Source organism: Anser cygnoides, chromosome 6 (genome assembly GCF_040182565.1).
Source record: "Anser cygnoides isolate HZ-2024a breed goose chromosome 6, Taihu_goose_T2T_genome, whole genome shotgun sequence".
Taxonomy (NCBI): Eukaryota; Metazoa; Chordata; class Aves; order Anseriformes; family Anatidae; genus Anser; species Anser cygnoides.
In genome coordinates, this window is record NC_089878.1 from 35,738,514 (window position 1) to 35,752,944 (window position 14,431).

Genomic DNA, 14,431 nt, shown 5'->3' on the forward strand with positions numbered 1-14,431 from the left:
AGTTGTTCTTTTTTCAATCATTTCCCAGTTACAATGAAGATGATGAATGAACTTCACCAAGAAATGATATTGTAAAGCATTAGTTTTGCTGTGTTGGTGACACAGTGGAACAAAGGTGATTACCAGTGCTGATATTTAATTTAAAAATGTCTAAAAACTTGTACTTGACCCTTTTATATAAAGGTGAACTTGAGTGCTTAGTATGTGCGGGTTTCACAGACAGTTCTGGCAATAGTGTAAATCTTAGATCTATTCTGCAGGATAAATGATTATTTTATGTATTCACTGGAACCACTCAGAGCTACAAAAGAAAAATCCTTCCAGTTGTATTTTCATGCAAATATCTTTATTTGTAGTGTAAAAAATTAGAACATTTAGGTGGTACTCTTGTGTAAATTAGTAGCACTGTTTATAAATATCTCTACAATTGAAAGCAGCAGAAGTACCAGATGTGTAATTACATTAGCGCAGATATTCTACAGAAAGCTGCTTCTGTGAAACAGAAACAAGCATAATGTGGAAATCTTTGCTTTTGAGAGTGTGCATGCTATGCACATCGTTAACCTGTTAATTAAATCTATTAAGGGGCTACATTTTCTGAGGCCTTGTTAAATGATTACTAAAGTGTAAAAACATTTGTTTCTAAACATCTTCGGTTACAAAGTGTGGGCTAACGTTGATAAAACAGATGCTTAAGTTCAGACGTAAAATATGCGTACAACAGATGTGCACTCATAATTGATACTTCTCCATCTTGCCATTCCTTTACTTCAGAAAATCATAACGTGGTATCTTTTATGGCAACAGTGGCCAGATTGCCAGGTTAAGATTTGTTCATCTCTGCACACTGAACAGCCCGAGCAGAATTCCTGAGTGCTCTATGCGCCCTGCCACATCTTTCGGTGGTTTTCAGGAAACATGGATGTATGCTAAGCAAAGTCATCCTCAGGGTATATATTCTCAAATGTTTAAACATTTACAAGGACCTGGTTGTAACCTTGTGCTGAAGTTTCTGAAAATGTGCGTAAAGGTGCATGCCTGTTAAACTTTCAGTGATAGCTGAAGACTGTTCAGAAATATGTAACTGCTACAAATTCAGAATAACATAAGCAAAACATCTGTGAAAAGGCAATCTGCCAGTAGTAGTATTCTGACCTCTGAATAATTTGGGTGCATGACTTGATGTTTGAATAAATCCTCTTTGGAACTGAAGTTCTATTTTCAGGTTTCTTTATTTCAGCAGTGTAGTTATTAGAAAACCAACCAAACCAAACAAGCCAACAACAACCTTTCCCTTCCCCTAAATGTGCTTATTCCCACCCTGGGACCTTGGGTTAACACTCTGCCCGCTGCAGTGCTCAGAAGGCTTGGACTCGTGTTAATTTACTGACGCAGATTTATGGCCAACACTACAGTACTCTCTTCTCTGTTTATACTTAGAGCATTGCTGGCTTTTGCCCCAGGGAATCTAAGAACTGGAAAAGAAAAAACAAAATTAAAACAAACAAGCAAATAAAAAATTGCTCTTTATGTTGTAATGCTTTATTACCCTGTGTAGCTTTTGTTGTTCTTGCATGGGAGGTGTGTTTGCAGAGAAGCATTGCAGCAGAGGGTCTGTTTCTCTGGATTGGATGTAGCTGTGTGCCATGTCCTGCTCTCCAGGCAGTGAGCAGATATAAAATGCTAGTTTAAAACAAACAACAACAAAAAACCAACTAGATCTCGGTCCAGCCTGATGCAGTGATCTTAATCTGGCAGTGCTTTGCTGTCACTCGCCTGCATGTGTAGTCATTTGGAACAATACCTGGGAAAGTCAGCCGCCGAATGTGAGGGACATATTTCTTTCTTGACATACCTACCTAGATATGCTGTGCTTGCTTAGAGTTTGTAATTCTTGTCATAAGAGTCCCAAGATTTTTCTAGTCTTAACACCTGTGAATCAGAACAAGGCGAAGTGATCATGTTCCCTGAGTGCAAACTTGAGTGTTTTAGTTATTCTGTTCTCCTGGACCTTGCAATCAAGAAGCTGAATTTATGATGTGATAGGAAATTACTTCAGTTTGAAAAGTAGTGTATTTCTTATCCTCCTCCCCTCCCTCCCTCTCCCCTCCCCTCCCTCTCCCCTCCCCTCCCCTCTCCTCGTTTTTCCTTATTAGGGATGTGTTTATTTATTTATTTATTTATTTATTGCTATATGTCTGTCACTCTTCCCTGAAGTAAAAATCACTTGAATCACTTGAATCTTAAAGCTCTTCATCCTGGTTTTATGGTGTCTGGAAACTTAAGCACTTTGGCCCTCTTAGATTGATTGGATGCTGCTCAAAGCTCAGCCCTTCTTCCTGACAGCAGCCTGTGCTTAGAAGAGCTACTGGATGAGCAGATTGATTTATTGCTGGAGAATGCTTATCATTCTGAAACTTTGGTGTAGCTGTTTAAATTGTTTATTCCTGCACGGCTTTTTCTAAGTATTGCACTTTCCTGAAGTATTTTTTTTTTCCTAGAACTTGGTGCCTTTAAGAAGGGTGTCAAGGGTAATGGAAATTTAATAATAGTTAATTAAAAGTGGATAGTTAAATGTGGACTGTAAATTAAAAAAAAAAAAGGGAAAATGACCACTAGAAAGGAAGGTTTATAGTTCTATAATGACCTCTGTCCAGTCTTTATAAAATTGTGCACATTTAAAAATAGCACTTTTCCCATGTCTTAACCATGCTTAACCAACCCGATTGCTTTCTGTGATGGGACAACTGGCTGGAGAGACGAGGGGAGAGCAGTGGATGTTGTCTCCCGGGACTTCAGCAAGGCTTTTGACACTGTCTCCCATGACATCCTCATGGGCAAGCTCAGGAAGTGCAGGCTGGATGAGGTGGTGGTGAGATGGATTGAGAACTGGCTGCGTGGCAGCTCCCAGTGGCACAGAATCTAGTTGGAGGCCTGTAGCTAGCGGTGTCCCCCAGGGGTCAATACTGGATGCAGAATTGTTCGGCTTATTCATCAGTGACTTGGATAACGGGTAGGGTACCTCCTCAGCAAGTCTGCTGATGACACAGAGCTGGGAGGAGTGGCTGGAAGCCCAGAGTGCCATGCTGCCATTCAGAGGGACCTCGACAGGCTGGAGAGATGGGCAGAGAGGAACCTCTTGACGTTCAACAAAGGCAAGTGCAGGGTCCTGCACCTGGGGAGGAATAAACCCATCCAGCAGCACAGGCTGGCCACTGACCTGCTGGAAAGGAGCTCTGCAGAGAAGGACCTGGGGGACAAGTTGACCATGAGCCGGTGATGGGCCCTTGTGGCCAAGAAGGCCAGTGGCATCCTGAGGTGCATTCGGAAGAGCTTTGCCAGCAGGTTGAGGGAGGTGATCCTGCCCCTCACCTCAGCCCTGGTGAGGCCTCACCTGCAGTGCTGTGTCCAGCTCTGGGCTCCCCGGTACCAGAGGGACATGGAGCTACTGGAGGAAGGAGCTGCTAGGGTGTGATGAAGGGACTGGAGTATCTCATGAGGAAAGGCTGAGGGACCTGGGCCTGTTCAGCCTGGATAAGAGAAGGCTCAGGGGGGATCTGATCAATGTGTATAAGTATCTGAAGGGAGGGTGTCAAGAGGATGGGCCCAGACTCTTCTCAGTGGTGTCCAGCGACAGGACGAGGCAATGGGCACAAACTGCAACACAAGAAGTTCTGTCTGAACATGAGGAAAAGCTTCTTTGCACGAGGGTGAGTGAGCAGTGGCACAGGTTGCCCAGAGAGGTCTCCTTCCCTGGAGATACTCAAAAGCTGTCTGGACACAGCCCTAGGTAATGTGCTGTATAGGGCCCTACTTGAGCAGGGAGGTTGGACCAGATCATCTCCTGAGGTCCCTTCCAACCTCAGCTGTTCTGTGATTTAATTATACCACCTGGGATTGCTACCATCAGTGTTCTCCATCTTTGCAGAAATACTAATTAGTAGTAGTTTGAGCAGCATGGGAAATCCTGCCCATTGTATAGCTCTTCTATAATGCTAGCTTGTTCAGAGTAATGATTGTCTGGTCCATACAGTTGAGAAGGTATTTCTGCATAAATACATATTGTATTTTCATTGTTGTTGCTGATTTTCAATATGCAGCTGAAGTATGTTCTCATCCTGATGTATTAACTGAGTTTCACACTACCACAAAACATCAGTTGAACTTTTTGTTACAAGGGAGAAAAAACCCAATCCCCCAACAGAATTAACAAGCAGAATTTAACCTGCTTTGCAGCTGTGGAATGGGGAAATGAGGAATTTTCCTCTTTGGGTGGCAGACGTGCTCGTAACCGCGGCCTTCCGTGCATGGGTTGACCCAGTGTGGCACCTCAGGGCCCAATGCTGCATTTTGGTTCCTTTATCATGGCTTAGTGATTGAAAAAATACGATATAGTATCTGAAAAAGTATGATGACTTCTGTGCTGTAGTGGGTCATAAAATATGTAATTTGAGAAGGGCACAAAGCCAAGGAGAAAAAATACATTTCTCCCTTAAAATGATGTCTGGAGACAGATACACAATTTCCCGTGTTTATGTACATGTGAAGTAAATTCTGGTACTTCAGCAGAGCATCAGAAAGGTTTTGCGGGTATGCAGATTGGTGTGTTCGGTGTTTTCACAATTCCTTTCTATGAGACAATTGTGTGGATTTTTTTTTTCTTAACATTTTGAATATCAGAACTTTGTTATTATTTCAAAAAACAAGTATACTTTAAGCTTCATGAAAGAATAAGAAAATTAGAAAATGCAGATGTCAAAATTCAGAAGAAGGGATGGAAGTATTTTTGGTGTTTGCCAAGTAATGAATTATTGCAGAACTAATACAAGAATTCTCTTTGTATCGGAGCTCGAATCCCATGCAGATGTTGAACCACTGCCAGTGTTTCCTCCTCAGCTGTTTTCCACCGAGGCTCTGTCTCAGAGCAATAAGACATTGACAGCGAATTTCCTGATTTGATTCCAGTAGAAACCCACTGATGCTGATCTTTAAATTGTTTGGCAAAGTTTATTGTGGAGATGTGGATGGGCTGGCCTCTTCTAGAGCCGTGTGCTGCCTCTGTAGCAGCCCTACCCATCGCGGGGCTGTTAGTAAGAGGGTGGATCTGGAATGAAGCCTGGGCTTTGCGTGCCAGAAGAACCACTTGGAGTGACCGTTTGTGAGGAGGGCAGTGAGGGGAAGACCTCATATAGACCTCTTAGATTGTGCTTTCTATGGACTGGAGAGAAGTTTTAGATATAGTCATGGAGGAGGTGCCAGTGACCAGTGCAGGTTGTCCTGAACCTGTGCAGCTGCGCTGGTGCTTGCAAGTGCTAGGCAGACCTGCCGGGCTGCCCTGCAGGAGCCTGCTCGCCCTTCCTTGCCTTGGCAGCCCAGCTAGGGAGAAGCCCTGGAGGGGTTTGTTTGCAGGCATTGCCTCCAGGCAGCTTTGTAGTGCAGGCTGTGGGGTGGGAGATGCTGCATTACCGCTGCTGTATTGATTCTTGGTCATTTTCAGAGGGAGGACTCAGTTCCCCTTGGGGAATGTAAGCCTCAAAGTCAAGGTGGAGCAGCTGAAGAAACATTTTTCAGTTGCACTTTCTGTTAAGGTTACATTTAGAAACACCTTATTAAGATTATTTTGGTTAAAAAGGATTGGTTTTCATGCTTTAGAATTTTAAAAATGTTAAAGTTTTATTGCAACTCTCTAATCCAGAACTGAGATGTTTTTAATTGTATGCACGGTATAATACACGTAGTTGTAATTTGCTAGTAACATCTCTTTATACTTTTTGTTTTTATAGTATACTTACATTTATATACATTATGACCTCATCTCCTAATGTCAGTTGCTACCAAGACAAGATATCTGTTTTCACATAACCCTCAAAATATGTCGAACGGGTGTTTCAGTAATGTATTGCAATGTGTTTTTTTTTTTTTTTTCCTTTAAAAGCTGAGAGTTGAAAGAAAAGAATATTTTTCCTTGGGCTATCTCCAGGGTGTGGGCACATGATTGAGTAGCTCAGCTAACACAGTTTACATTAGTGCTTAATATTGAGAAGTCCTGCCTTCAAGTGCCAAGGGGTTAGTAAATCACTGAATTTTCATAAACAACAGTGTTCATTACATTCTGCTGTACAATGTCTTACTTGCTGGAGTGTGTCTTGAGTGTTACCGCATGTGGATAATAAGGCAAAAACCTGAAATGTAAAATTGGAACAAAATGCTGCCTGGCTATAAGTCACTAAGCTTCGCTTTTATTCAGATGTAAGTAAGATGAATAACTGAGCAGCTGAGGTACTCATTTGTGTAGGTCATGAAAGTTTAAAAAAGTGCTGCAGATATTTAAAATTAATCACAGGAATCAGAGGAATTTTCTCTGCCATGTGTGATACATTGCAAATATTACAATAGACTTGTTTTGTATAGCATCTTTCATATGAAGTGTTAGAGAAAGCATTTTACTGAATTGCTGTTAATAATATATAGCAAAACTACTGAGATAGTTAAGTACAGGTGAGGAAGAAAAGCTGTATTTTGGTTGAAATGTGGCATTCAATGCAGGGCAGGCATACAGGAGGGCTCTTCCAGAAAGCAGGGAAGTAGGCAGTTATGCAAACAATAGCTTTGCTTAATATTACTTTGTAGTATAAAGTAGTTAAACATATCAAGTCTGGTGTCAGGCTCTGTACAGAGCAGGTCTGTGCCACAAATATTTAAGTCTCATCGTTCTACAAGAAAAGATGAAAGTGGACTGAATACACCGACATGGAGAGAGTACAAATACAAGTGATGTGACTTTCATCAGCATAGTAAGATCTTTGTTGAAATAATTAAAAAAAATATTTTGTGGCATTTTGTCAAATGCCTTTTTATCATGCCTAAAATGAATTCAGTGGTGAGAAAATGTGGTAGTTCGTAAGATTTTTAACAGTTTGGCTCATGATAAATAAATATACATCCAAGTCACATTAAAAATTACACATTTTTCTTGAAAGGGGGGTTACAATCGCATCTGGTGGCGTTATTCCTCAGCTAGGCTTTAAGGACATCACACCTCTCTGTTCTGATACTCAGGGATCTTTATCTACACTAAGAATTAGTATGTTCTATTTAAATATAAACTGGCAGGGTCTACAACAACTGCTCTTAAACTTTATACTTAAACTAAAAGACAAAGTTTTTTTTTTATGTAGGAAATTCATGTGGAGGACTATACCACTGTTAGTCTTTTTTTTTTTTGAGTTCTTTCAATGTTCTGTGTATCAGATGGGACTTGGAAAATATCTGTTGCCTGTTAGAAAGAAATTGCTAACACAGTACTCTACTTAACTGATTGCTAATCGTGTCCTAAGTTTGCAAATTAGTACATAGCTACAGGGACAGAATAATTGTGGAAGATGCTTATTCAATGAATTCTCAGATGGTGAAATGGTTGCAATTAAGCTAAATGTCACATTAAACACAGCATAATTATTGTACCAGTCCTTATTAAGCAATAACATACTTATTAAGCAACTCTTATTGGGATATCTATTTGAGATTTGATACTTAGTTGTGTTTCATTTTGTCTGTAATATGTAATTATTGTCTGAATAGCCTGCTTGCCTTATGCTTTTGTGACCCGTGTGTCAAAGAGCAGATGCTACTGTATCCTTTCAGACATAATTATTGCATAATTGTAGGTAGGTCTTGCAGGCAGGAAAAGCAAATCAGGGCCCACTACATGAAATAAAATATAATTGCAGTGCTATATTGCTGCTTCTAACCGCATTAGAGAAGCTCTTTGGGCTAATTATATGGTTATCTTTCTGTTGGATAAAAGATGGCCAACAGAACAAGGTGGTGTTTTTTCTTCATAAGATTGAATTTATTAATTGCTATCATATCATTATCATCCCGTAGTGTTACAGATGTCCTGTATGAGGTGGTGGGATGTCTTTTTTTTTTTGTCCTTTTTTTTGTTGCCTTTTTTTTTATTTTTGGAAATAGTGATTTGATAGACTTTCTCTTCAGTTTTCTTCCCGGACTTCCTGAGATGTTGCTTACAGAACATAATCATCAGCCACATACGTGGCCGTACACTTTTTTTCTTACTGCACTTGGGTTTCAGCGGTCTGTTTCTAGAGGAGCATCAAGACTCGTTTTGTCTTGGACATTTTTGTTGCAGTTTTCATCTTTTCTTGAACATTCGCCTTCTTGAATTTGGAGGCCTTTGCTCCTAGATGGGCAAAAAATGTTACTTTTTGGTGGTGGTGTGAGACCATGGGTCTGTCCACTATTTGATTAGGTTACAGTGGTTAGGAGATGGACAATGTCTATGTTTTGTCTTCATCTTTTTGTATTTTCCATAGGCTGTTCACCGTGAAATAGATTTCATTTTATTTAGTCTTCTGCTTTAATTACCAGTGGCCTCCCATTCAAGGCTGGGAATTGTAATGCATCTTTTTAAAGTTCTAGCCTTTGATGCATAAGTTCCAGTGAGTTTTTAATAAAATATTGTTAATACTGTTATTCATGTTCTGCTGAGATGTTCCTTCTAATTGACTCAGATTTATTTCAAGGAAGGTGTAAATTTAACGTGGCTCCTCTAAAAAAAAACCTTAAATACTAATTACAAAGCAGACTATTGACTGGGAGGTATTTATATCCTCAGTTAAGCTACTGAACAGGATATTCAACTAAGCAATGAAACATTGAGGATAAGTTTACTGCTGTGTCCTGAAGAGATCATCGGAAGTGAAGAAACATCTGCAGTAATGGGATTTGCATCTGATTTTTCACCCTTATTTTTTCATGCTTATTTTTGGTATGCCAAGAGTGGTCTAACGGGCTATATTTTTAGCATGTTTGCCAGAGAATAATTGCAAATTGTGATGTGTCTAATGATAATGTAATTGCTTATGAGTCCTTTCTTTTTTTTTGTAATTTTTCTTTCTAAATTCACATCTGACATTAAGTAAAGGTCACTTCTTCCTAAGGCTTCTGCTGCATATCTATCTATCCTGTTAATGTTGGGACTGGTAGACCTGTAGCTATTACACAGAACAGTTCTTGAGCAATACCCAGGAAAGCAGCAGTACCAAAGAGATGAGTTTTGTGCAATGGTGAAAGAGTAGTGGTACGTTTGGTGAGTGTAATTTGGCCAGCCTTCTTCAACTGCTTTTTATTACTATATGGAGTTTTTTAGTGGTATTTTGATGTAGAGGAATATAGATTTTAAATTCTCCTGTCCTAAGAAGTAAGTAGTAAATCCTAAATTGGCGTAGTGTGTTCCAAACGATTTGTGAGCAAAACGTTGTTATGCACTAAGCTGAAGTGAAACAATATTGCTCATGAATTTTGGCTTTAAAAACAAACTTGTGAAAAAATAGACATTTCCTGCACTGAAACGTCCAGATATCAAAAAATAAAAGAAATTGTCTTTGTAAAGCTGCTTCAGAGAAGTGTTGAGATAAACTCACGATACAGTAAAGCCACCTAGTACTTGACTTTTGATTTTTAACTCCTGTTTTTAGTAAGATGACAGCATATACATAATCTGATGACTGTTTTTGAATCTTGGCATTTTATTGGAGTAGTCTTTTAAGTCAAAATGACATATCAAGAACAGACATTCAAATTGTCAATAGACTTCTTCATGTATCTGAACTTCAAAAGCATAAAATCTTTTTTTTTTTTTTAATCTTCAGTTTTTAAGCCCATTTAATTATAGTGAAAGTCAATGGTAACTAACTATAATTAGTACAGTACAGTTTGTGGTGTACAGTTTAATTTGCTGCTGTGTTTTCCCATTCAAGATGTGTCACTGCTGAGTCCTTACCTAGCACTGATATCTTTTGGTGTGAAATACAGACACAAAAGGGACAAGGGCTTTTCACATAGCCTGAAGACTGGATTTATCAAAAGCTGGAGCTGTCTAAACCCCGATGACTCTGAAAATCCATCTTGCTTGCTGCCTTTTGACCACAAGAGGAGGTGTCAGACTCAGGATAGAGTGGCAGTCATAACCTGGAGGATGAGGGAGGAAAAGCAGCCACCAAAGGGACATCTCCTGGGTCTCTGCTTTGTAATCACAGCCGTTGGGCTGCAGGGCACTGGCAACAGATGGTGCACCAAAAGGTGGCATCGCCGTCCACCTGACTGGCCTGACTGTGCTCCACACGTGCCTCCAAAGCTCCTGAGGCAGCTCTGGGGAGATCTGTAGTAACCTCTAGTCACTAAAAATCTGTACAGTCAGGACTGGTGATGCCAGAGGAGAGTCAACAGTGATAGCTCAGTGAGGTTCTTCAAGATTTGTATTGATGTTTCTGCATTGCTCCGAAGTCCCCATGCAGGATGTGTTGTAGGAGTGTCTTGGTTATACCCAAAGTATTTACTTTCCCTCTTTTACTAACTATGGTAAATAAAAGGACATTTAGTTATTTATTTATTATCATAATATCAATGCCCTGATTCTGGAAGATTCAATCCTCTCTGTCCATAAAGAAAAAAAACAACAGGTTTACCTACAAAAGCATTATCAGCTAGATGAAATACATGGTGTTATAATTGCAGCCATTATGGGGGCTGTTTTGTTTTTATGTGTTTGTTTTCTTAGTGTAAGCATGTAATGATTCTGGTAGTTTTAAAAATCAATTAAAAAAAACTTGTCTGGAGTAACATTTCTTAATATAAATTGATCTATTTATTATAAGTTCATTTTCTGCTATGAAAAAAATAATAATACAGAAGTTTTTGTTCGTTGCAGTGCACTTTGAAGTGTGGATTACATATGCAACGTTCTTACCCAGTGAAATGGTTCCATTACGGGGTACTGGAAAGTTTTTAAACTTAGGAATGAGATGAAACCCTCTTGAGACACGATCATCAAAATCCCTTTAATATGTTAAGATTCAGTCTGAGTGCTTTCCACTACTTTTTCTTCTCATTTTGAAAGCAATTCTATACTTTATAGCCCTTAGATTATTTTGTGTTCTAGGTGGATTTTTGTGGAATAATATTTTTAGACAAAAATCTTTCTATTTAGCCTTGTCTGATTTAAGTTCACTTGCAAATCCTTAAATAACATTCATACAGTTACATAAGTATGTTAGTGTGCTCCAGAACTGAAAATGAGATTCGTGGGTTTAATTTTGATTTCATTTCTCTTGCTGAATGACTAGCTATGCCCTCATCTGTAGTGCCGTGTACTGCAAACAGGGACGACTTGCTCGAGGTACTTCCCAGGGTAATTTAGAAGTTGAAGCACATGAGGAGCCTTTTCTGCTATATGGGGCTGGGCTCGCAAAGCAGCGCCCTGCGGGACCTGTTCTGTAGTATTTACGCTGTAATGTAAAGGCAGTTCCTCCATTTTGAACTCCTATTAAGCGTGTGCTTTTATTTCCATAGTATTTATCCTCACCGTTTTATCACCACAGATGATGATTCAGCTCCTTCCCAGAGCAGTTTATTCCATTGACTAATTGCTCTATTAAGAATGTTTTCCTCTTATCTAACTTGACTTTCTTTTCCTATTAGATTATTGTTCCTTTATGATCCTTTTTATACTCATTTGTACAAGCGGAATTAAATATTCATATTTCCTCAGGCTTTGGGGGGTATTTTACTGCTGCAGAAATGTGCCTGGCCTGTCTTTAATTTGAGATGTTGTGGGCCATTGGAAGGCAAAATTTTTTTCCAAGTGTTGGGGAGCAGTTGGCATCCTGTGATGTGAGTACATGGGGAGGAGATGTGGGTTGTGGGCCTTCGCAAACATTTAGCCAGTTTTAGGGACTAGCTGACAGTTGTTCACTTCGTAATGGATTCCAGAGCACGGTTTTGCTGTTGTTGGGTGAGATTTCTGGCCTGGCATGGCTCAACCCTCTTCTTTTGCAGGTCACTGGGGCCGATGCGTGGGTGACTGCGGTTCGGGGGGCACTCGCAGCCGGGCCGTCTGGTGCACCCACACTGAGGGCTGGACGTCCCACCACGCGAACTGCGACCAGAAGGAGAAGCCCGAAAGCCAGCGGCGGTGCTTTAAGGTCTGCGACTGGCACCTGGAGCTGTTTGAGTGGGAGGTTTCGGGATGGGGCACCTGCGTGCCCGGCGGTGAGGCCGGGGCCTGCGTCACAGCACAGCACGGCCTGCAGCGCCGCAGCGCCCGCTGCCTCCAGAAGCTGAACAGGAGCACCGTCGCCAGTGAGATCTGCGAGCATCTCGCACCCCGGCCGCCCCTCGAGCAGGCCTGCCTGGTGCCGTGCCCGCGGGACTGCGTCGTCTCTGACTTCTCCGCCTGGTCCCAGTGCGGTGGGGGCTGCACCAGGACCATGAGGCACCGGACACGTGCCGTTGTCGCTCCCCCGCTGTACGGGGGTGCCCCGTGCCCCAACCTGACAGAGTCAAGGCTCTGCGAAATGGCCGCCTGTCCCCTCGGGGAGGAGGAGCACACCTACAGCCTCAAGGTGGGGCCCTGGGGCGAGTGCAGGCTGCCCCATCATGAGGACGTGAGCATGGCTGGGAGAGCCGTGCTGGATTTTGGTGCGGACTCTGGAGAGCCGAGCGTGTCCTGGCTCGAAGGCCGTAAAGCCCACCATCACGCCCGGGAGGTGCAGGTCGGTTATCAGAGCAGGCCGGTCAGGTGCGTGAGGAGCGATGGCAAAAATGTCGTGCTGAGGTAAGGGCCTCATCTTTGATGTCCTTTCTTTTATATGCTGCTGCTTTTCACGGCCACACCGCGAGTGTACTTGCCTTTCCGAGTTTTAAATGCAAATTTTTATGTGTTTTCTTTGCAGTCTGCTTTTTGATTTAATTCCCTTCTTGTGAAGCTAGCATCCCCGGAATATTTTGCATGCTTCTGTGATTCGTGACTGTTTAATTCATTTTATGTTTTTAATATTTCTCTTCTGTTTTTTGTTGTTTTGAGGAAACCTCAAGGAAATGGAGTTATATACATATCACTTCCTACTGTAACTGTAGGAGAGGGAGGTGCTGAACACGGAAAGGTTTCATTTTCAATCACCTACTGCGTATATTTGGCTGAAGAGGCTAAAATAACATCAGCTTAAACTCCTTCGTTCTTACAAATCAACACTGAATAAATTGAGAAGTGTAAACCTGAAAAGGACTTGCAAATCTACTAGAAGATATTTCTTGGACAGATAGATCAGTGAGCAAAGCCATGATTGTCTCCTGCTTTTGAGGAGCCTTCATGTTTGTGAGACTGATACAAGATTCGTGACTTGCATTTCTTTCTTTGGTGGTGGTTGTTGATTTCTATCCTCATGTGTTTTAGCTAACAAAACAGCTAACAGCTTTTCCGTAGTCTATACAGGTTGCCTTACTGTAATTCATGTGTGAAGGTTACAATAATGTACAGCAAATAATGGAAAGATTTATTCTCTCCATTTCTTGCATTTAAATGTAAGTTATCTGAGCTCTGCCATTTGACTTTAGATTGAATTTGGGCAGATGCCAGGAGCTATAGATTACTGTGGAATTGATTGAGTTCTGAGAAAGTCAGAAGTAAGATTTTTGAAGAACTTCTTAGAAGTTCTTGGAAAATCCTGCTCCTGAATTTTGCAGAAATCGATCTTTCTCGGTAATCTACAGCGCCTGGTGCCTGCACAAATTCAAATTGGAGAGATAAGGGGTTATTTTTTGACCAAGTTGCTGCCCCTGTTTATGTCAGATACGTTTTTGCACACACACTGAGGTGCAAATATACATTCTAGCCTATTTGCTACCTCCTCCTATTACATCTGTAGCAAAGTACATATTTTTTATTGCTTGGAAAAAAGTCAAGATTTGTGAACTGTTGCAGCAGTTTCTAACATCTTGACTTTATTACTAGTCTCTAATATATGCTGATTCTAAATATACAGATTTTATGCTCATGTAGCTGCTTGACTTTACTGGAGTTACTTGTGATTTATGGTACTGTGAAATCCGCAGCAGGTTTATGTACGTTAACATGTGTTAGCTGCTTTTCTGCCTTGTATCTCATTCCTTATCAGTGGCTCTGGATAGGGAATACTGACTTGTTAAACTTTCACCGTCTCAGCCCTCACACTCTCAGTGGTACATTTGCTGTAGGAATGGGGAACGGAAGACACCGTTTTCATACTTTGCTCTTCATTTCACTGCTGTGTGAGTAATACATTAAACTTCTGGATGACAGAGCAGAAGGTCCCAGAAGGTTAAATTTCAGTTTCTCTACCGGTGATCAAGATGTCTTCTTCCCTCATCCTTTTTTCCTTCCTTTTCCTTCCTTTCTTTTTAGCTGATCCAGTCCCCTATTTGGGAGCATACAGCTCCATTAGCAGACTTTTTACAGTCCTGTCAGACCTTTTTTGTTGGGGCTGTGTCTCAGCTGAGGCTAACCCATCCTTTTTTCTTAGTAAGCCAATATACAAGAGGAAAATCCATAGATTCCATAGGGGATAAAAGATCTGTTTTAAAACCAAACCAC

At 41.0% G+C, this 14,431-nt stretch overlaps 1 protein-coding gene across 10 annotated transcripts in view; it reads left to right on the forward strand.

Moving 5' to 3' along the window:
- Positions 1 to 14,431, forward strand: part of THSD7B (thrombospondin type 1 domain containing 7B) — a 518,195-nt gene that overhangs the window by 298,015 nt on the left and 205,749 nt on the right. For all 10 annotated transcript variants that reach the window (XM_066999216.1, XM_066999215.1, XM_013186367.3 and 7 more), the window contains one exon: positions 11,860 to 12,637. In XM_066999216.1, coding sequence (XP_066855317.1) covers positions 11,860 to 12,637 — 778 coding nt within the window. The remainder of the gene's footprint in view (positions 1 to 11,859; positions 12,638 to 14,431) is intronic.